Source organism: Mytilus edulis, chromosome 13 (genome assembly GCF_963676685.1).
Source record: "Mytilus edulis chromosome 13, xbMytEdul2.2, whole genome shotgun sequence".
Taxonomy (NCBI): Eukaryota; Metazoa; Mollusca; class Bivalvia; order Mytilida; family Mytilidae; genus Mytilus; species Mytilus edulis.
This window is the reverse complement of record NC_092356.1, coordinates 49,486,071-49,510,265: the sequence shown is the minus strand read 5'-3', so window position 1 is coordinate 49,510,265 and position 24,195 is coordinate 49,486,071. Positions and strand designations below refer to the sequence as shown.

The window sequence follows — 24,195 nt, the reverse complement described above, 5'->3', positions numbered from 1 at the left end:
CGGTTAACGTATACGGCCTTGTAAACTTTTGCCACTCATTATATATAACACAAGAATATTTCTGTATTTCTTACCAAAGGAATACTACTGATACGGAGATTACGTGAATAATTCATAAGCGATGTATCTTAGTTTATTTTGACAATGGCTGCTAAAATAAAATTATTTCACTATATTGAACATTTTTATTTTTATTTATTATTTCATTATATCTCGGAGCTAATGCCCCTTTAAATCTAAGTTATATACATGCTAGATTATGATTGATAGTGTAGTCTTTGACACTTTTTGCGTGAAACATTGGATTGTTGAATTATTTTAATAGACTTTGTGATGACAATCAAATGAGCAAGTAAATCTTTTTTTATTATTTTACGGCAGAAAAAAATGGAGTAATTAAAATAACATGTTATTGACAAGTGAAGCGTTATTTTCGATGTTGATATAAGAATAAGAATGATGTGATGTGATGTGATTGCCAATGAGACAGCTGACAAAGAAGACCAAATGACACAGACATTAACAACTATAATAGTTAACCGTACGACCTTCAAAAATGAGCAAATTCCATACCGGAAAGCAATAATGAAAGATAAACAAATGTATTACACACCAACAAACGACAACCACTAAATTGCAGGCTCCTGACTTGGGACAAGCACATACTTAATGTTGCCAGTTTTAACTCTTTTGAAGGCACCAACCCTCCCCTAACCTGGAACAGTGATGTAAAATAAGAACAAACTATAAAAATCAGTTGACAAACTATTAACTCATCAGATGGATACAAATAGATTTACACAAAAAAAGAATACTTGGGTTGGTACTTATACTTGGATGGGTATTTATACAACTGATACAGCTTGGATGGGTATTTATACAACTGATACAGCGACACAACAGAACGACACCAACTACATATATGAGAATACTCGCAGTTACTGATCACAGCTAGTACAAAAAAAGCAATCCATCAAAGTTCATACTAGGATAAAATTTGAAAAAAAAGGCAGGACAGGAGTTTTGAGTAAAAAAAGGGCAGGATGAACAACTTGGCAAAAAAAAAAAGATAGGATGACAATTTATGTAAAAAAAGTAAGAATAAACTAAGAAAAATAAGGGGCAAGACCGAAAAGAGTGAAAATAAAAAGGCAGGACAGTTACCTTAATACATCCTGTTGGAAAGATGCGTGGTTCCGTCTTCAGGTGAATCCTCCTTCCTCGGCTGTTTCGGCGCTGTCCACTACAACCTCCAGAGGTGCGCCGACTGGGGTGATCAAGTCCCAGCCCGAAACCACTTGGCTATCCATCCCTGCCTCTACACTTTACTGCTTCCACTGTTCTGACCTTTTCCTCCATAACCACATTGATGCTGTCTCTGCCTCTTTACACAAGTTCCCTATCAGTTTACTTCTTTCCCCTCCAACAATACCAAGTGCTCTCAATGCTCGCCACATAGACTGTCCAACAAACCCTCTGCTTCCCACTTCCACTGGAAATAACCAAACCCGCCATCCATTGTCTCTACATTCTGCAAGTAGATCTTGATACTTCAGTCTCTTTCTTTCGTAGGCATCTTCTATTCTTTCTTCCCATGGTACAGTTAGTTCCAGCAGGATTGCCTGTTTTGTTGAGGCGGACCAAATGACGATGTCAGGTCTCTGGTTTGTTACTGCAATCTGTGGAGGGAATTGTAACTTCTGTTTAAGATCTACCAACATTTGCCAATCAGTTGCTGTTACCAATAAACCACTTCCTTCCACCTTCTTCTTCTGACCTTTCTCTCCTTCCTTAACAAAATTGACAAAAGTAAGTCCTTCCTTGTTTTTCCTTGGCTTCCTAATGTTTCTCTCTAGGGTGTCTGCTAGTGTCCCTAATACCTTGTCGTGTCGCCATGTATACCTCCCGTCTTTCAAAGCACTCGAGCATGATGATAATATGTGCTCCAAGTTTGCTGGCTTACCACAAAGAACACACTTTGGGTCGTCTATCAATCCCCATGTTGCTAGATTTGTTGGGCTTGGCAATACATCATATACTGACTTCAGCTTAAATTGCAACCTATGTGGCTCCATCTTCCAGATCTCATTCCATCCTAACTTCTGCTGTCTTGCTCCCTCCCAGTTTAACCAGCTTCCCTGCTTCTTCATGCTCACTGCCTTTACCATTCTACTTTCTTCTTCCATTGATCGTACCTCTTTCTGTACCAGATGTCTTTTTTCTTCCACTGTTGCTGTTCTCCATTTTGCTGTAGGTGTAACATCCAGCCCCTGTCTTCCAACTGCAACTCTGCCCACTATCTCACTGTGTTTTAATCGTGACTCAGCATCTTCTATCGTCTTCTTTGTTGACCACTTCCTTCCAGTTCTTATTTCTACTTTTGCTGATCGTACTTTCTCATCCCTGCTGTTTTTTAACGTCAGATGTTGTCTAACCTTGGTCACCTTGAATTCCTCAGTGATTGACTTGAGTGGTAGCTGTAACTTGGTTCCTAAACTGTATAGGCCCACACTGCTGAAACTGCGTGGTACTCCAAGCCATCTACGTAAGTAACTGTTTGATATTCTTTCCATTCCCTCTACCGTTGTCATTGGTACATCATACACAAGAAGTGGCCACAGCAGCCGAGGCAATATCCCATGCTGGTAAATCCATGCCTTGTACTTTCCTGGTAGTCCACTCTTATCTACTGCCTTTAACCAGTCGTCCAACTGCTTATATGTATCTTCCACATTCAACTTATCTGACAAGGTGTTGTTGAACCATTTTCCGAGACACTTAACTGGCTTCTCTGACACTGTTGGTATTATTTCGTCTCCTATTTTAAACCTTTCCTCCTTGACTTTACCATTCTTCACTACCAAACTTCTGGATTTGCTAGGCTTCACTTTCATTCTTGCCCAGGTGATCATCTTATCAAGCTCTTGTATTGTCCACCTGGCTTCGATAACTGTCTTTGTGCTTATTGTCATATCATCCATGAATGCTCTTCCTGGTGGTTGCCGTACTCCTGACTTCATCCATGGACCTCTGCTCTTCTTCTCTACTGACTTCACAATCATATTCATTGCTGCGGAGAAAAGGATGACAGATATCGTGCATCCTGTCACTATTCCCACTTCTAAACGTTGCCATGATGTTGTAAAATCCCCAACGGTAAATCTCAGCTGCAGATGGTTGAAGTACTCTCTTATCAGCTCTCTTACACCGTCAGGTACATGGTATCTCTCCAGCATCAACTCAACTAACTTGTGTGGTACTGTCCCATATGCATTCGCTAAATCCAGCCAGACAACTGCGAGCTCTCCCTTTGAATCTTTCGCTTCTCGAATTATCTGTGATAATACTCTTGTGTGTTCAATGCAGCCTGATACACCTGGTACCCCTCCTTTCTGTACTGCAATGTCAATGTACTCGTTGCTCAGCATGTAGTTTGTCATCCTTTTAGCAAGAATAGCAAGAAATATCTTTCCTTCTACATTTAACAGTGAGATGGTTCTAAACTGTTTTAATGTTTCTGACTTCTCTTCCTTTGGTATAAAGCACCCTTCTGCCTTGTGCCAACTCTCTGCTAGTCGACCTCTTCTCCAGATGACTCTTATTAACTTCCATAGACGTCTTGTAATTCTCTGACAGTTCTTGTATACCTTATATGGTACTCCATTTGGACCTGGTGCTGATGCTGCCCTTCCTTTCTTGATAACATCTACTACCTCTTTCAACTTTGGTGGTGATTCATCAATAACCTGCTCTGGATCCTCCGGGCGTATAAGTTGTTCTATATCTGGGAGTTCGTCTTCCCTTTTTGGATCACTGTGCATTTCTCTTAAATATTCTTCTACTTCCTCTTTACTAGCTTTTAGTTGTCCTGATCCTTTCTTCCCCAACAATCTTGATGTAAATTGGAAAAGATCTGATGTAAATTGAGCTCTTGCTTTCTCTCTCTTTTTCCTCCTTTTCCTAGTTCTCTCTGCTCTTCTTGTGATCTTGAGTTTCTTCCTGATGGTGTCCCTCAGCTCAGATAATGCTGGTTTTTCATCCTCTGATGCCTGATTATATCTTTTCTTAAGTTGCCTTAGGTCTTTCCTCATCTTTGCTATTTTGGATTCTCTTCTGTTCTTTTGACCCTCTCGCCTCACCACCTCTTTCTCATCTGCACCAAATCTGTCCATACCTATGTTGTAAATAAATGATGTCATTGATTCTATCTTCCTGTCTATGTTACCTGCCAATGTTGTGTTCAAAATTGCATCCACATCCTCATCAAACTGTTGCCATTCACTTTTACTTTTATTGTTGGGCCATTTTACTTTCTTTCTTCTTATGTTCTCACTTGTGTCTGGTGTTCTTTTTGGCTCTTGTGGCTGTCTGTTGTTGTCTAAGTCCTCCTTTTCCTGTTGATTCCCCTCTACCATGCTGTCCTCCTCATTGTACAACACATGGAGGCTGTGGTCGCTGTGGTTTGTATCCTGAACCACCTCCTCCTCCGTCTCACCAGGTTGCCCTGTGCGTTGTGTTATGCTCTGATTTGGCTTGCATTTCATCTTTCCCATATGTATCTTCAGACCTCGTTGGTTCTTGCAAACTTTCCCACAGATGCATACATTTCCGTTGTTCAAATTCGTAGTCGTTGTTCGTTCCTGTGTCGTTTCCGGTGTTACCAATCCTGTAGGTTGCTCATCCTCCCCCGCTCTCGCACAACCTTGGGGTGTCTTATTATATATCGTTCCATAGCTAGATGTAAGTGGGTTCTTCCTCACAGAAGATGTGCTTCGGCCTGCCAAGCCTCTGCACCCCTTGATCCCAGTCTCTCCTGAAAGTCTCCTGTCTCTCCAGGTTGTCACTGTTCTGTTCTCAGTTGTCATCCAGACTTTCCTGGCTGTCACTGGTTTCCCAGGTTAAATTACCTTAATACATCCTGTTGGAAAGATGCGTGGTTCCGTCTTCAGGTGAATCCTCCTTCCTCGGCTGTTTCGGTGCTGTCCACTACAACCTCCAGAGGTGCGCCGACTGGGGTGATCAAGTCCCAGCCCGAAACCACTTGGCTATCCATCCCTGCCTCTACACTTTACTGCTTCCACTGTTCTGACCTTTTCCTCCATAACCACATTGATGCTGTCTCTGCCTCTTTACACAAGTTCCCTATCAGTTTACTTCTTTCCCCTCCAACAATACCAAGTGCTCTCAATGCTCGCCACATAGACTGTCCAACAAACCCTCTGCTTCCCACTTCCACTGGAAATAACCAAACCCGCCATCCATTGTCTCTACATTCTGCAAGTAGATCTTGATACTTCAGTCTCTTTCTTTCGTAGGCATCTTCTATTCTTTCTTCCCATGGTACAGTTAGTTCCAGCAGGATTGCCTGTTTTGTTGAGGCGGACCAAATGACGATGTCAGGTCTCTGGTTTGTTACAGAGATTACAATTAAAAAAAGGCAGGACAAAATTTTTCACCCCCCCCCCCCCCCCAAAAAAAAATCAAATGGTAGCTCCCTTCTTTAAACACTGAATTACCAATAGTCTTAATGTAATGTATTTTGTAAGTAATTCCTGGTTGTGTCTTCTTTTTTCTTTTTCTTTTTTTCTTTCTATAAACCAATATCCTAAAGCGAGTGTAAACCTTTGTCAATAATTCATTCTGAGGAACAGTATTAGAGATCATAAGAATTTAGAGAAACAATTAAAAGTCATATGAATTCGGAGGAACAGTATAAGTCTTAGAGATTATAATAACTCGGAGGAACAATAAAAAGTCTCAAGGCTTCTGAGGAACATCAAGAGATCATAAGAATTCGGATGAACAATCAAAAGGCATAAGAATTCGAAGAAACAATAAAAAGTCATAAGAATTCTGAGGAACAATAAGATAAAGGAATTTGGAGGAACAATAAGATATCATGAGAGTTCGGAGGAACAATAAGATATCATAAGAATTCGGAAGAACAATAAGAGATCATAGGAATTCTTATGATACTAGTTGACAATTCATAACAAATGTACAATTGGCTAACGAAAGAGGTTTATATTGATGAATAGAAAGTGACATTCACCTACAATTTACCTGTGCACAATCGGCGCAAATGAAAGATCGAAACTATTAAAAATCGGCGCAAATGTCAAACACCCAATAAAACACGAGACTTTCATTACACAGTGACATAACGCCAATTGCCTGTATATATATATCTTCATTCTCAATAAACCATCATTTTGACAAGGTATAGAGAAAATACATATTTACAATATATACAGTTTCTTAGAGAAATATAAACACACCGGCGAATTATTTAGAAAAGTAGAAATTCAATTTTCCCTTAATGTCTAGAAGAAGAAAACAATACACAAAAAAGTATAACCTCGAATGTTTCAAACTATTGCGCTTTACTCTTCCTATGAAAAGAATTTAATTTGCTTTCATTGATAATAAAAAGATTTTATTAATTTCCATAAAACAATAACGACAAAGGAATTATTATATATCTCTTCCTTACTCACTTTACTGTTTTTTGTTCAATTTTGCGCTCGGAATGTTGATTTCTTTTTTTTTAATTTATATATACTGTAACTTATTATATGACAGTAAGTGGTAAAAAACCCACAGTCCGGGTCCGGCATTCAGTCCGGGTCCGGCGGCCAGTCCGGGTCCGGGTCCGGGTTTCATACCAAAGTCCGGGTCCGGAGTCCGGTCCGGTCCGTGTTTCAGTGCGTACCCGACGTAATCAACATTAACTCAGCATCAAAAACAAATACGATTTTCCTTTTTTCAATTTTCACATTTTGCAAGTCTCTTGGGTTTGTTGGGGGGTTTTGTGCAATTTTTCGGATTTAAACGAATTTTACACATGTACGAGTATTTCTTCCATTATATTGGGCAACTCAATTCGTTATTTTCTATTACCACCAGCAGTCTAGTAAACGTGTACAAATGAATATAAAAATCTACCGAAAATAGGGCATCAAAGTCATACTCTTTACTGTGAAAAGAAAACAAATCCCAGAAGTAAATGAAAATGTAACAACTTTTATTATTGAACATGAACATATATATATCAACATCAAAATTATAGACCAAATGGCATTCTTACAAAACTGTATGAAGATATGTGACTATATACATTAGATTCACTTTACAAATGCATTGTATCTCAAACATTTATATCTTTTTTGTACAAGAGAACACTTGAAATTCCAAAATACCAAAACTAGAACTGTCACATGTAGAAAAATACAAAAGCATTTAGTATTCAGTGCAAAACATTTATGCCTCGTTCACAGGTACATTTAATTCGAATTGAATTCGAATCAAATGCGAATCGAATTCGCTAATCGCATTCACACAATCTTCTATTTTAATTTGAATTGATTCGAATTGGCTAATTCGAATTATCCAATTTGCATAAGAATTAAGCTTTCGTTAATACGAATTAAAAGTTAACGACGTTTGGACAGTAAAGTGAATTTGACGCGCATTCCAATTCGAATTAGAATTGACATTAGGACGTAAAACATTTCGAATGCGAATTAAACTAATTCGAATTAGTTAATGCGAATCGAAATCGAATTACGTGTGAAGTCAGCATTAATCTTTGATACAATAAAACAAATAACTAAAACCGAACTGAATTTATATTGTTTCTATGAAAGTATTCATACGTTTTAATACAATTCGTATTTGTTCTTAAGTTATGTATGCTTTTTATAAACTTATGCATGGCAAAAAAAAGCTAGACAGATATGAATATAATAATTTGGTAAGTTAGAAGAATGACGTTTGATGTTCTCAAATACCGTAAAACTGTTTCAATTGAGATATTAATGAAACAATACAACATGATAAAAAAATAAACATATGAATGCTACTAGATATAAATCATAAGCGTTTAATGCTTAAAGGAAACATTTTGATTTCGTAGATTCTGTGAAGTGTTCATTATCAGAGCGTGGACACTAGTCATGGGTTTTTCCGTGTTTGCCTAATTATCAATTCAAAGGCATATCATGTCATGCTTTGTTCCTGTTATACATATCAACATTTCAAAATCAAACAGTTTAATACCCCAATTTACGAGTAATTAGAGGTTTTACATTGTATAGACCTGCTATAATGCTTGCATATTTGATTAATTTTCATAACCTTGTATAATGAGGTATTACAAAATCACAATCTCACTTTTCAATTCAGTGCGTTTTTTTTCCATAAAAATATTAAATAAAGAGCTCCGTCACTGTACAAAAATACATGTATGTATAAGCAGTTCATTGATATGATAAAAAAATTATCTAAATATTATGCATTTTGATAAACGCTTTTTAAGCATTTATATAAAAAAAATGTAATCTCACTGTAGAGTTGTTCAATATCCAATGTATATACATATATTGCAAGAAAAACAAAAAATTAACTCTAGGAAAATCGGGAGACTTGTTTTTGAGCAGCCAAAAATTCCTTCAAATGTTACTTATACATCAAATATATTCACTATTGCACATATGTCTTTGTTGCACAATTTTGGTTAGCTGCAGTCAAATTATTTCAAACCCAAAAAGCTTGATCTTAGGAAAGACAGTACATTTGATACCCGGGTATTCGGTGATATTATAACGATTACGAATACGGAATATGTAAGGCTTGTCAACAGACAATACTTCCTATTTTGACATTAGATGTCGGTTAAAGTATTAGGTGACCAGAAAGATGTTTCCCCATATGTTTGCATTTTCTTCAGTCACTGTAAGAAATGGTAATTTATTCTTCAGACAATGCGAATGAAACTCTACCAGAAGATATTATTTACTTATAATCAGAAATAAAAAATAAAACAATGGAACTCAATGCCAACAGCAGAAAAATAATTAGATAATATATAACCCTTAATCTGAAGCGAAAATAAACAATGAACAAAACATGCTTAACAAAATGCTTAACATTATCAGTAATGTGGTCATTTTTATAAATTTCCTGTTTATAAAACTTTGAATTTTTCGAAAAACTAAGGATTTTCTTATCCCAGGCATAGATTACCTTAGACGTATTTGGCACAACTTTTTGGAATTTTGGATTTTAAATGCTCTTCAACTTTGTAGTCTTATGTAGACAAAACGCGCGTCTGGTGTACTAAATTATAATCCTGGTACCTTTGATAACTATTAACACAAACCCGGACAAAAATCAGACAAAAACATTAATGTACATATACAATTATTTTACACAAATAAGCACTATATCATCATGAAAAAAATGGCAAAATACTTTTCTGAAACAATATATTTTTTAAAATTGTATAATGTTTGCATAGTGTATGTGCTTAATCTTCTTTAAAAGATGCTAACATATTTGGTAATAGCTTTTTTACAACATTATTTGTTTACGACACATACAATGTTCAGAAAAAATCAAGTAAATTGGCCTCTTTTTTTTTTAAATATTTCACATTTCGTTTAAGTATTGTTTAATTCTCTTTTAGTGAGTGTCAGAATATAGAATTATGCTTTTGAGTCGTAGATATTATTATCATATCCACTTGGAGCTTTTGCCAAATCTAAATCGCCATCACAGTTGACAAGGATATCATCCAAACTTGATGGTTGTCCATTGACATTGTTCAGATCTTCGTATACTCCTGGTTCTAGTTCTAACCGTAAAGATGTGCTGTCGGCAGACTCTCCGTTTCCTACTGCATCATCCAAGTCAATATAGTGACTTGGGGCATTATCTGGTACGTCAACGTTCCCACATTCATCATATTGGTTCTTAGACGTTTCCAGCTGCTCATTCATAGCATTGCATTCTGCCTCGTTTTCACATACACTTTCGTACACGGCTTTACTATCTGCACCTGCACATACGTCAAGGTACTGTGGTGAGTCAGCAACTCCGAGTTTGCTTTTAGCTATATTACATTTTTCATATTCACTATTATCATATTTCGGTAGGTAGACATTCAATTTGTCAACCATCTTTTGGTCTGTTATTTCAGCATAATGTCCGGATTCTTTGGGTATTACAGAGACATTTGGTAGTTTAGCTTGACATGTGGTACATGCAATAGGATCTGCATATACGTTCTGGCTTCCGGTTGGGACTTGATTGTTCAAGCTTCGTTCGTGTCTACTCATTCTGGGTTGAGACGATATCATGCTTCTGACTGTGTAAGTTAAATTATCGAAATGCATTGACAAATCTTCTTTCCCTTTTTGTTTTCTTCTGAAAAGTTCAAAACAATGTAAGTTTAATGTTTCAATTAGTAAATCAATCCCAGGAGTTTCCAAAGGTAAAAAATAAAACTATTAGTTAAGAAAAAAAACGTCAACATTTTAGCAGATATGATTTATTAATGTCTATTATTATAAAATTTATTCAAATCATTATTTTGATTTTAAGGTTAAAGTTTGGCTTCAAATCATGTGGGTAGAGGTGAATCCTACACTTTGAAAATAATAAGTATAATTCATTTTACTGAACAATCGTTGCATTTTTAACTCCTTGAATGTATAATGAATGGGTGTGGAATCAGTTAAACTGCTGTGTGTGTATTTGACTAACCAGTTTCTGATAAACATGTATGTAACAGTTTGTCAAACAAGCACACATGAGATATCTGACCGAAAACAGAAAAGAGGTTGGTCTTATTCACTTTTATTACAAACTCATCAAAGATAGTATTTCTGCATTTGAGTTATATTTGAAATTTAATGATATTAAAAAAGCCGCTACTTGGAAAGATTGCATTTTTGACAAAACAAATATTAGTTTTCAAAAATGAATAAGAAGAAAGTACAACCTCAAAACGGAAATTAATAAGGAAAAAAACTGTAATGCCTCTTATATACAAATAAGATAGGATACAGAAAGAAAGAAATCAAGAGATGAACATTTTGTAAGTGAAGTTTACTTATTCAATTCTGTAAATCAATATAGAATACCAACAAATCAAAAGAAAAAAAAACTAATGAAATCACATGCTCCAAATGGAAGCGTAAAAATACCGGGTGCGTTGACAGTGTTAAACCATATTCCATATTTTTCTTTTTTTTTTTATTATTCATAGTGTTGAAATCGCGAATTTTTCCTTTAAGACTCTTATATAATAGTATTCAAATTCAACTACATACATTTTGGGTTTTGACCAGCTTTTCAAAACAAGCTGTGGGAAATGGAAAATAAACTATTTAACTATTCAAACGTCAATATACTCACGTTCTGAAGAAACAAACACTCAATAGCATCAACAAAGCTATAGCTCCTAAAACACTTGCAACTATCACACCTGACAATTCACCTGTAAATAATGGAATAATATCAGTTTTATAATTTTGCATAACAATCTGAACTATGAAAAATAGCTATCTTTTTTGGAATTCTATACGACCGTCCTAAAATTGAGCAATAAAACCAGGTTTAATTATCTACACAAGAAATACCGGAGCCAACTGCCAAGTCAGGAATATGGCAGATATTTTCCATTCATTCGATGAGCTTGAGCTTTTAGTTTTGAAATTTAATAAAAGACTTTCCATTTTAAATTTCATTGGGGTTCAAGTCCACAGTCTATTGTCTGATAATTGTAAAAAAAATCACAAAAACAAACAAGGATTCAGTTAGCTAAAGACAGTCAATGTTGAAATTGGAGCCAGTTTTAATGAAATAATGTTGTTTGTATCTTATCCTGTTTGATAAATATCATAATATATGATATTGCTAGATTGAATTCAATGAATACAACATTTTTTTACCCATTGATGAAACAGTTGTTAAGTGTTATGACCTCATTGAATATAGTCCATTCAGGTTTTTTTTTAAATCTTTTGAAATGTTGGAAAGGCACATCCATTGTTATTTCAATTGGTGATTTACATCGATCTTTGTAAATATATCATTAGAATAACCATAAAAGACTTACCTTCATTCAGTTTACTTTCCTTTGCAGACAATATTCTTCCAACAACTGAAATTAAGCATAGATCAAATATTATCTACACACTCATAAATAAATACAAATATGAATTAAAATTTTAGTAATCTTCAAAACTTTTATAGCATACATGTGCATTTTCCAAAATAAATTAGTATATAAATCTACAGTGTTTAAAAGCCTGCATTGCAATTTGGTTTAACTAGATCAAGAGGAAAACTCATCTTCAATAACATAATATCACAGTTTACAATATGAAATAAGATGTGGTATGAGTGCCAATGAGACAATTTAACACCAGCTACCAAATGACATAGACGTTAATAACTATAGGTCAGTGTTTTACTTTCAAGAATGAGTAAAACTCAACAGCATAGTCAGCTTTGAAAGGCACAACGAAATGATAAAAATAACTCACAAAGAGTGATGTCAATCAGGCGACCAATCAAAAGTTTATTGTTGGATTCTTTTGAATTAGCCTGTTTTGCATCGAGGTTTGTATGTACATGAAAATAACGATTATGTGTATGAACAAACCTGTTTGGTTGACTGTGACTTCTCCTCTGACTGGTGTTGTTGTCTTAATCATTTTTTCTGTTACTTTTGTTGTGATTGTTGTAGTCGTTGAAAGCCTTGTTGTAGTAGGTTTGGACGTTGTTTGTGTTGTTGTTTGTGTTGTTGTTGGTGGTGTTGTTGTTGGCGGTGTTGGCGTTGTTGTTGTTGTTGTCGTTGTTGGCGTTGTCGTTGGTGTGGTAGTTGGTGTTGTAGTAGGTGTTGTCGTAGGCGTTGTCGTTGGAGTCGTTGTTGGCGCTGGTGTGGTTGTAGTGGTCGTGGTTGTTGCTGGTTTCATGTCTGAAATGTTATATTTAAATACAATTAAAAAAAGTAGCATTCTGGACAAAGCGTTTGTACTATGTTATACGTTTTATTATTCTATAAGAATCTGGAAATCGCATTCATTTTTTTTTATATCTTTTGTTTGATACGATGATAAGAAACAACAAAACAATTAAATTGACAATTTTGAGAGAACAACCTTTAGTGAGAATTATTGACAAGAAGTCCATTAATTGATTATATTCAGTAAATAAAGAGTTTGAATAAAAGTATGAACAGATTTTAACCTAGATTATGAAAGATCTGTCAATAATGTCGAATATATATTGGCACAAATTTAAATTAAAGCCCTGTGTCTGTGATATACCAATCATTGAGGAGCTACATGACCTCCCGTTCTTTGTTTTGTATTGGACTTGCTCTAGTGTGTAAGTACTAACCATCTAGTTCGGTGTTATGAAGTGGAATAGAAAATTAATTTCTGTAGTCACTTTTTTCCCCAAAAAACATTTCATTGAAATTCGAAGATACCACTCTATTGTTTAAAGGTGGCCTGATTAAACATGGGCCCATGTAAACTAACCTCAGAAAGCAGACTGTCCTGGATTTCAAAAACAGAGGAATATAATATGAGCTACTTACCATATTGGCAAATAAAAGAGTATACATAATTAAACGAACTGCATGCATAGTCATGCCATTTTCCGCCATCATTTCGACGTAAATTCCCACAGTCCTCGTAACAAAAAAAGTTACAGTTTGGCTGACCACTTGCCCAATTATTCCAAGTTATCCTTTCGCCTAAAAAACAATAACAGTGTGTTAAGGGGGTACACAATACATAAGAAAGATAACTCTAGAAACTAGTTTTTAACGTTTTTCTTATGTTATACAAACTTAATTGAAGACAATAACCAAGTGGTTTTGCTTTGCTATGAAATAGAATTTTATGTCAATATACAAGTGTATTCCCAAGAGTCGACTAACTTCTAAGGTACAGTTATGTGGTCATTTGACTTCTTCCGCTCGGTAGTGACATTTCTTAGAGACTAAACGGCTCGTGTTTTTTTTTTATAGAATTTGGTAATATGCACGTTTATCATCATAGCTTAACAATATACTTTGAAAAATCTTAGTTTTGAGGTTAGTTCAAACCCGATTTTTTTATGACTCATATAAATATAAGAAGAATTTGTGTTATTGCCATTGAGATAATACAATTCAAACGAGAAAACAAATACACAGCAACAACCGACATCGACTATTACAGGCTCCTGACTTTGGACAGGCACAAACAAACTTTGGCAGGATAAACATGTTTGCTTGCGCCAAACCCTCTCCCTTATCGGGACAGTACAACAAAGAACAAACTGTCAATCAGTATAGATTCAAAATTAAATGTATGGAACTACATAGTAAATTATGAGCAGACTCAAAACATGTGTATGTTTCTTAAAAAACACGAAGTTGAACAAAACTGTCAAAATAAAAGAACCTTAGTGAGCACGTTCACATACCCCACGTCCCCACATTGTCATTGGAGAAATTAAATAAGTATAAGGAAAAAAAATTGTATAAGAAAAAATATTGAATAATAATTTCCTGTCAATATACATAGTATGTCCTTATTATCTACAAAATTTCATGAAATTCTGTTGTGTGTTTTCAGAGGAGTTGAGATGACAAACTGTTGCAGAAGTACATTGAAGCAAATAAGTTCAAAGGGGCATAACTCCTAGAAAAAAAATTGAACCTTAATTTCCTGTTGATATGCACATCTACATAGTATGTCCTTATTATCTACAAAGTTTCATGAAATTCTGTTGTGTGGTTTGAGAGGAGTTGCGATGACAAACTGTTGCAGTAATACATTAAAGTAAATAAGTTCAAAGGGGCGTAACTCTTAGAAAAAAAATTGAATCGCAATTTCCCGTCGATATGCACAACTAAATAGTATGTCCTTATTATCTGAAAAGGTTTCGTGAAATTCTGTTGTGTGGTTTGAGAGGAGTTGCAATGATAAACTGTTGCAGTAGTACATTAAAGTAAATAAGTTCAAAGAGGCGTAACTCCTAGAAAAAAATTGAATCGCAATTTCCCGTCGATATGCACAACTATATAGTATGTCCTTATTATCTGAAAAGGTTTCGTGAAATTCTTTTGTGTGGTTTGAGAGGAGTTGCGATGACAAACTGTTGCAGTAGTACATTAAAGTAAATAAGTTCAAAGGGGCGTAACTCCTAGAAAAAAAAATTGAATCGCAATTTCCCGTCGATATGCACAACTAAATACTATGTCCTTATTATCTGAAAAGGTTTCGTGAAATTCTGTTGTGTGGTTTGAGAGGAGTTGCGATGATAAACTGTTGCAGTAGTACATTAAAGTAAATAAGTTCAAAGGGGCGTAACTCCTAGAAAAAAATTGAATCGCAATTTCCCGTCGATATGCACAACTACATAGTATGTCCTTATTATCTGAAAAGGTTTCGTGAAATTCTGTTGTGTGGTTTGAGAGGAGTTGCGATGACAAACTGTTGCAGTAGTACATTAAAGTAAATAAGTTCAAAGGGGCGTAACTCCTAGAAAAAAAATTGAATCGCAATTTCCTGTCGATATGCACAACTATATAGTATGTCCTTATTATCTGAAAAGGTTTCGTGAAATTCTTTTGTGTGGTTTGAGAGGAGTTGCGATGACAAACTGTTGCAGTAGTACATTAAAGTAAATAAGTTCAAAAAGAGGGACGAAAGATACCAAAGGGACAGTCAAACTCATAAATCTAAAACAAACTGACAACGCCATGGCTAAAAATGAAAAAGACAAACAGAAAAACAATAGTACACATGACACAACATAGAAAACTAAAGAATAAACAACACGAACCCCACCAAAAACTAGGGGCGTAACTCCTAGAAAAATCAAAGCCTTAAAGGCTGTAAAAGCAATTGCTGTCATGTTAATGTTTGGGGACTTTTATTTTTCATCCACATATATATAATAATTAAACCTGACATGAGTGTTGTCTAGTTAGAAGTAAGAAGGTTTCAACTTTATATAAATAAAAGACTTTAGCAGAAAGTCATTTTTAATATGTTTTATATTTCACAAGGAGACAACACGTTTACCAGGCTAAAGTTGGGGTCAAATATACATGTGCTGAAACATATAACTCAAAAAGAAATCATCATGGATTATCCCCTGGTAGTGTTTGTAACTGGGCAATAATTTCCTTTATTGATTTAATTTTAACAATTTTCATTATTAATTTATATTTAACCATTAACACAAATGATTAAGTTAAAACATTTCAACTTTCCAGACGCAAATGTTAAAAAACGGGAAAGAAATAAAATATCTTACAAGACATAAACATGTAAAGAATAAATATATATTTCAGCTTAATAAAAATATTTTCATAATGGTACTTTGTCATCATTTTTAAAACTAAGTTCCAAACATTATTGCTCAGTTGATATACATGTATGTCCTTCTGATGCGGTACGAGCACAGGCACTTGTTTCTATCCAAAATAGTTTTATATGGATAGCCGACCTTCCTATGGATAGAAACAAGTGCATGTGGGTACGAGATAACTATAATTCTCATGCAATCCCGAAAAGGGGGGGGGGGGGGGGGTCATCACAGACAAACATGACATTAAATCGTTATCACTGATGTATTGTTTAGGGCCAGTTGAAGGACGCCTCCGGGTGCGGGAATTTTTCGCTGCATTGAAGACCTGTTGGTGACTTCTGCTGTTGTATGTTTTTCTATGGTCGGGTTGTTGTCTCTTTGACACATTCCCCATTTCCATTCTCAATTTTATTATACGAACAAGAACAAACAGCTCTACGTTGCTTTGACATTTATCAATTTTCAGGAAACATTGCGAAAAATGATCTTCAATATTTCGAAAACATGTGAAATAAAATTGCCAACACGGTGGACCGTCGAGTGTCAACAAACGTAGTAGACTTGTTCACTGAAAAGACGAGGATAATGGTTTCATCTGACATTTGTTATGCATTCCCAGTTTTGATCATGATATTCAAAAAGAAGTACTTTTTTCAATCTATGTAACTAGAAAATTCCAAATTGAAATATCTCTTCATCTGGACCGACTTGGCATCTACTACGTTTGGACGGGTCCATTTCATTAGTAAGGTGATCGATAAATATTACGGAGTTTGACAGAAAAGGAAAACGAACTTATTGTTATGTGTTTTCAACAAGGGTTTCGTTCCGCTAAATTATTTGCGCAAACAAAGTTTGTCTATTTTTAGATTACAGGTAATCATTTGACACTACGCATTAACCTGTGTAGTGATTTTGATTTTACGATAAATGTATGAATGAACGATAATTTTATGAATGAACAAGAGCACCTGACCTCTTAAAGAAACACAAATTAAACATATAAAACCGTATTTAATAGGAGATAATTCAGTTAAATTTTCAATACTAAATCAACAACTGAAATGAATCCATATTTTGTTGAAACATCGTACGAACGGCGGAAAACGGAATCGCAGTTATAAAAATGTACTTTTTTTCACTCGGACTTCTATGTTATTTGATAGTCAAACGATTGACCCTTTAAATACAAAAATACATCTACAAGAACATATTCTGAAACTTCTTAAATCCACTAACGTTTTTTTTTAAAGTTTCAAGCTATGTATTGCATTAGAAAACATACATAGGTGTTAAAGAATGACAGACCAGGAGCCTGTTTAACAAAATACTATGGCTTGATATGGGCGGAGTCTCTGATCTGGGTCACAAAGATGGCCATACGCGATAGCATAAAAGCAATTGCTTTAAAAATTGAATCGCAATTTCCCGTCGATATGCACAACTACATAGTATGTCCTTATTATCTGAAAAGGTTTCGTGAAATTCTGTTGTGTGGTTTGAGAGGAGTTGCGATGACAAGAAACAGGACTAACGGACGGACGGACTGACGGACGGACTGACGGGTCAAAAACATTATACCCTCCGCAACTTCGTTGCATGGGGTATAATAAATGCAATGTGGATACCCTTACGTTACATTAGTTTTTTGGATTATCCGATGGTCTTTTTTTTAAGGTGATATCAGTTTTGTATATTTAGATTGACCTACAGATTTCGTCCAAGTATTATCTATTTACTTAGTTTTCATTCCGCTATCCAATTACTCACCAGTCACCCATCGCCAATCCATTTCATTGTCTCTGTCATGAGCTCCTATCCATACACCGTTTTTGTTCCAATGAAGCTCATTTAACGTAGACATGACCCAGTCTTGGGTTGCTTGATCCCTAATCTGAACTAGATCGCCTCCTTCTCCCCTACACCGACTTCTTGCCGTCGTCCAATATAATTCGCCCTTCTCGTATCGATAACATTTCTCTCCGAATGTTTTAAGATAAATAGATCTCGACAAGTGGTCTGGACATCTGTACATGTCATCATTTCCACTAATTTCTGTAAATAGAACGATTTTTTTTAATTAAACGAGCTTAGAGGTTTTGTTGCTCACTGTCATTATGTCCTCTTAGTGATAGTTGTTTTATTGACAGCCATACCACATTCTATATGGACAATGTTCAAGCTATATCGCAGACTTCTAATGAAACCTTTCTTGAGGAACTCATGAATGATAAACTACTAATAGTGATTAATCTTCAAATACGGCCAAATTAAACCTTAAGATACCACCTGTTTTAAGCAAAACCCTGTGTTAAAATAATCCAATTTTAGATCCCTTTGTAGTACATTTCATATAAATTAAACCTGTATTAAAAGGCCGCCTGTCTTAAGACACCACTTTTTTGCTGTCCCTTAAGTGGTCTCTAAAAACAGGTTTGACTGTATATTGAAAGTAAAAACAGACATTTTGATAGTGTATGTCATTAGAGCTGTCATTCAGTGGTGATTTGAAATGCATGAAGGATGACGGTAGCACTTTAAAATCAGTATAAAACATTTAATATTTTCTATTGGATTACCATCTCTTACATTTGATAGTTAACCAATAGTTTAGTACCTTTTGCTTAAGGATATACAAAGAGACGTATTGGCTATAAAACGGATTAAATCGCCAATTTCTTTTAATGTCATCAGCCTCATAACAATGTGTACGTTTGTGTCGAGAATTGTCTCTTGCAAATATTTTAAATTTCCATGTCACGCATTGTAAAAATAAAATATATGATTGTGACCTTATCCTCATTCTCTTATATTATACCGAGCAGTAACGTTAATGGTGGTTAACAAGATTTATAAGGAAGTTCATAAATATATACAATTTCTTATTGCAACATGCTTAAAATAAATGTGTCGGATGGCAAACTATTGATGTCAGGTTTAGTTTGCATCAAATACATTACCTCAAGCATGTCAATAAGTATATTTAAAGTTAGTTAGAAATGAAAAATTGTTGTCATTTATTTTGATGAAATAATACTTATAGTGTACAACACTGACTATGCATAAAATTTAAAACACAGTGTTACAAGTTTTACTAAAATGGGTGGAATATCAAAGGACCAAAACGTCAATCGCTGCTCTGCATCGAACACTGAACCTGGCAATGTGAACTAGAACTTTGAACTCACAAAAGAATGAATATCGCTTCCCCACAACTCGGCTGTGTCTTATTCATTTCATTTTATATTCCGGCATTTCATGTCTGAAAAGTGTAAACATCTAACTTATTAATTACATATATCTATTTTAAAATATCAATGGTCTCTTTCTCACGGATATTTATACTCAAACATTTTCACGATATTTCTCTTAAATTTCCTATAGAAAAAGATAAGTCTTTAAAAAAAAACATCATGACATTTCGTTGACGAACTTCTAAGCCCCCAAACAAGTCAATACAATATTGAGTTGCGCTTATAAGCAAGGTTTCTGATATGTAACATGTGTTCCTTGTAGCTTCTGGCAAGAGACGGTCATCGTCTGGTGATTCAAATATAGTTTTAGGAGTATTTAACCCGTCGACAACCATCGCGGTCGGTGACCGATGGAGTGAAACACAAAGCCATTATTCAAAATAAAGTTTATTTCCTATATGCTTATGTTCACGGCCGACACTCGGCTAACCGAGAGATAGGTCGGTTAATCTATATTGAGTATGCGGCTATATCGGCGGTTGGTCTGTTAATCGGGTTGGTTATACGTCTGTTAAGAGTAAAACGCACAATTTTAATATTAAAATCTATTTAATATACAGATTTTAGGTACATTATAAGAATCAAATCAAAAAAAGAAAAGTGTCTGACAAAATGATATATATCATAGAACATTTTCCAACTGTAAAAACATTTCATAGTCTGCGCAGTTTTCAGTAAAACTAAAAGGCGTCGCGCAAGTATGTAGTATTTATGCTTATACGCATAGCAATTTTTGTAATGAAAGGCGAAAAAAACAATTTTAGATATCATTTAAAGGACACAAAATCGTACTTTGGTTCTAAAATATAAATTGAAATTAGTAAATATTTCATAATTGTAATATAACGTGAGTAATACCACGTTTTAGTGAACATTATGGAAATGAAGTCTGTTAATGGGTTGGACAATTGAAATTGTGTCAGTTAAGAGTTATTTAGCCACGACAATAGTTGTGCTACCTTTATATTTTCCCTTTGAAAAAGTTAAGAATGAGATGCTCTTGAGTAAAAAACAAATGACAATACGCTGCAACAGTATCCTTCTAGTAAGAACATTTTTATTTTGACTTCCTTTGCATTTTATTAAGGGGTGTGTCACTTCAATATATAGATATGGATTGCCTGCTGGAATATGCATGAATCTATTATTAACGTTTTCTTCAGCCTTAATTTTTGTGTCTGTTCAAAGTAGCACGTTCTCAAATCCGTCGGAAAGTGTCTTTCTAATACAACACAGGGTACATATAACGTGTTGTCGTTATCATATGCACATGATATTTGTCACTGGACGTTAAACTCTAAATCGTCAACATCATCCGATTGGTTCTTTTCTTCTATTACTGAATCATCTGTTGTTTACAAATCAGTCTAAAGAAGTAAATGGAAAGGAGCGAATACAGCTACATTTGGTTATCTTAAGTTTTAGTTCATTTTATTCCGTTTAGTTCCTTTCTACATAAGTGCAGAGGAGAACTGCAATTGTCCGCATGTAAACTTTTAGCATTTATTACCAATATGAGTACATAGCAATCCGTTACTGTTTCAACACCCAGGGGTGTTTCATGTCTTTATTCTCAAACAGTTATTATTTTTTTCTATCTTTTTTTTTATTAATGCATCACTTCCTACTGTCCTTATCTATTATTCTATATATTCTGTGTTTCCATCCAGATTCTCGTGTATACAATGAGGGTCCGGATTGGGGGTGTTGTTTATTTCTATATTCTTTAAACTGTCTGTTACTTTTCTCTACATTTTATTTTATCTCACTCATTATTATTTCTTTATTCTTTATATATTCTAGCATCCCAATATATTTTACTTACTGGTGTTTAGTTACATTACGACGTTTATCTCTGATTTATATACTGATTAATACCAATTTAGATACAAATTAATGTCATTCATGACAACCTAAACAGAATCCACATGATATATGCGACAATTCTTGGATGAAATCAATATGTATAGATTATAACAAGCCCTTTTCTATATTAGCCCTGGTATCACCCCGAGACTCCCATATCGGCCTCGAGGCTTTAGCTATTAGCCCTGGTATCACCCCGAGACTCCCATATCGGCCTCGAGGCTTTAGCCGAGGGCCGATATGGGTCGAGGGATGATACCAGGGCAAATATGGAAAATCATGTTATAATCTTTAAGCAATTTATCACATATTTAAGTGTTGCAGAAAAGAGGGGAAAAAAGTTCAATTATAACAATTTAATGAAACATAACAGGTAAATCTTAAAAATGTATCCGTATCCGTATCAAAATATGTGATAAGATATAAATAACACATAGCTGAGAGGGTGATAGAGCAGATTGGGTCCCGAGAAAACATTGTCAACCGCGGCAAAGCTAAGGTTGACAATGTTTTTTTCGAGGGATACCGATCTGCTCTATCACCCTCTCAGCTATGTGATATTTGATTTATTATAATGAATGTCCTATCATCATTTTCTTTAACAGATGAGTTTTATTATAAAGTATTTTCTATGTAGTCACGTACTTGACAGCGTAACGGGTATTTGAAAAATCATCAGAAGTGAAGTAAATAGACAATAGTAGTGCTTTGACTTGACATATAAACGATACAAGGATTAGGCCCGAAACGGTAAAAAAGCTCTGCTATAAAAAAAAAAAATATTTTCAATTATTGTTATTTTGTTATTGTTATTTATTTTATTTAAATTTTGGGTAACTACCCCTTTCAAAAGGCCTCATATCTGGCTGAGAAATATACGTCACAATGAACATGATGAAATGTACATCACCAGTTGAAACCCATCGATGGTGAACGAATGCGTTTAATATCAACAATAAGCATAACACACAATGATTTATAGGTTTTAAAGTAAAAATATTAACAAGTGAAATACGTTTTTCCAACAATTGTAAAAGAAATAAGTTTGAGTCGTTCCACGCTTCGTTGTATAGTAAATTAGAACTTAAAGCATTGTCTATACAATAACTTGATGTAGATTCAATTCATTGTCGTTTAAACTGCCGATTTTTGATTGGTCTAGCCGAGAGGGTGACATTCCAAAAAAATGTCACCCGCTCAGCCATGTGATAGAGTAAATTAACACCTTCGTATTAGGCAATCAAAATATGGCATTTTAACATGATGTATAATAATACTTTAATATTACACTTTTTTATATCAGTTTTCAATATTCATGGCCAAAATTCATTGTTCATGTCAGTGTTTCCGTATATATTATGTTTCATTGCTCATGTGTTGTTTCCGTATATTTTAGTCACTCGTCTTGAGCCTACCCATTTGATCCGATAACACCCCATACAGCAATAAAATTATACTTGTATTGCCATTCATAACTCTTAACAGACCAATTAACAGACCGGGTTTTATACATCCGACCCATTAACAGACCAGGTTTTAAATAAAGATTGATTTATGTCACCAAAATACAGATTTTTGTGTAGATTTTTCACACAATGATATCAATTTGGTTGACAAACATAATGCCTGTCTTTGTTCGATGTTCAAAATATCGCATGCAAGTAAATTCAACCAACGTGTCTTTTTGTGTACATTTTGTGTGTGTAAAATGTGTATAAATTTATTGATGAGTAACACGCCTTTTCATTTTATAGATCGTACATCGAAGCTAGAAAAATAATAATTACACCACGGGATTCAGTACATTGAATAGTTTTGTTAGACATGAATAATTTTTATGATAAACATATATTTAAAAAGTTATACAATGAAACATGCAGAATTTCCAATGATTTCCTCGATAACACCTGATTAACAGACTTTAGCCAACCCGATTAACAGACCCACCGCCGATATAGCCACATACTCAATATAGATTAACCGACCAATCTCTCGGTTAGCCGAGTGTCGGCCGTGATGTTGAATCAGATCAATACATCTACAAGGCTTATGTATGGCAACATACTAGGTGATGCAAATGTTTAACCAGATAATTGGGATATGTGTGTTAAGTGGATAATTTACATATATTATAAAATGTGTTATCGACCTTATTATAAAGCACTTAAACATATTTGTAAACTATAAAATTGTGTATAAATGTTGTAAACAAAATGAAATGAAAAATATTTACTTTTTTCTGATCTAAAAACATATGTATGTAACGTTGTAACGTATGAAGCTATATTCAAAGTACAATATGAAAATACGCTGTTAAAATACGCAATTCATTATCACTAACATTAGCGAAACAAAATTCGATAAAGAAATGAATAAACTTCATCCTCACACAAAAACAGTGAGATATTCATTGTCAGAGTCAAACATTACAAAGTTAGTTGAAATGGGTTAGGTTTAAAGTCCGTCCACATTGATTATAAACATCTATTAACTTCTTCTGGTGAAGACTAACTAAACTTGTTCAAAAATTTACGAAAATTGTCCTTATTTATATTTGTACGTAACTTTCATGTTTCGGGAAGCCTATTTTCCCCCCATTTCCTTAAACACTTCCATACCTGTAATCTTACTACAATTGGTTTTTACAAATTTATGATCATTTTTATGATGATCTCTGCTTGAAAAGTGTTTTATGCGGTTTGTTTAGACGTCACTGAAAACCTCTACGATTTATTGTTTGATTCCGTAAAACAACGTTATCATAAATCTCTTTCAAAATGAATCTCAATAATGCTAAATTATTTTTTTTCAAAAAGTAACAAGTTTTATAATAGGGAAATAGGTGCTTTGATATAACATAGAATTTGAGATACTGACAGGAGACACTGAACCAGAGTTCAATGTGAGCCAA

General features: G+C 34.6%; 1 protein-coding gene across 2 annotated transcripts in view; it reads right to left on the bottom strand.

The window, feature by feature from the left end:
• Window positions 1–24,195, bottom strand: part of LOC139501308 (uncharacterized) — a 58,670-nt gene that overhangs the window by 22,596 nt on the left and 11,879 nt on the right. Inside the window, exons 2-7 of one of the 2 annotated variants that reach the window (XM_071290338.1) lie at window positions 17,935–18,219; window positions 13,394–13,552; window positions 12,452–12,766; window positions 11,903–11,947; window positions 11,200–11,281; window positions 7,004–10,206 (exon numbers count right to left, since the gene is read on the bottom strand). The exons of the other annotated variant lie outside the window; for it this stretch is intronic. Coding sequence (XP_071146439.1) covers window positions 9,486–10,206; window positions 11,200–11,281; window positions 11,903–11,947; window positions 12,452–12,766; window positions 13,394–13,552; window positions 17,935–18,219 — 1,607 coding nt within the window. The 3' untranslated portion in view covers window positions 7,004–9,485. Of the gene's footprint in view, window positions 1–7,003; window positions 10,207–11,199; window positions 11,282–11,902; window positions 11,948–12,451; window positions 12,767–13,393; window positions 13,553–17,934; window positions 18,220–24,195 lie in introns of those variants that run through there. 2 annotated transcript variants of the gene reach the window in all.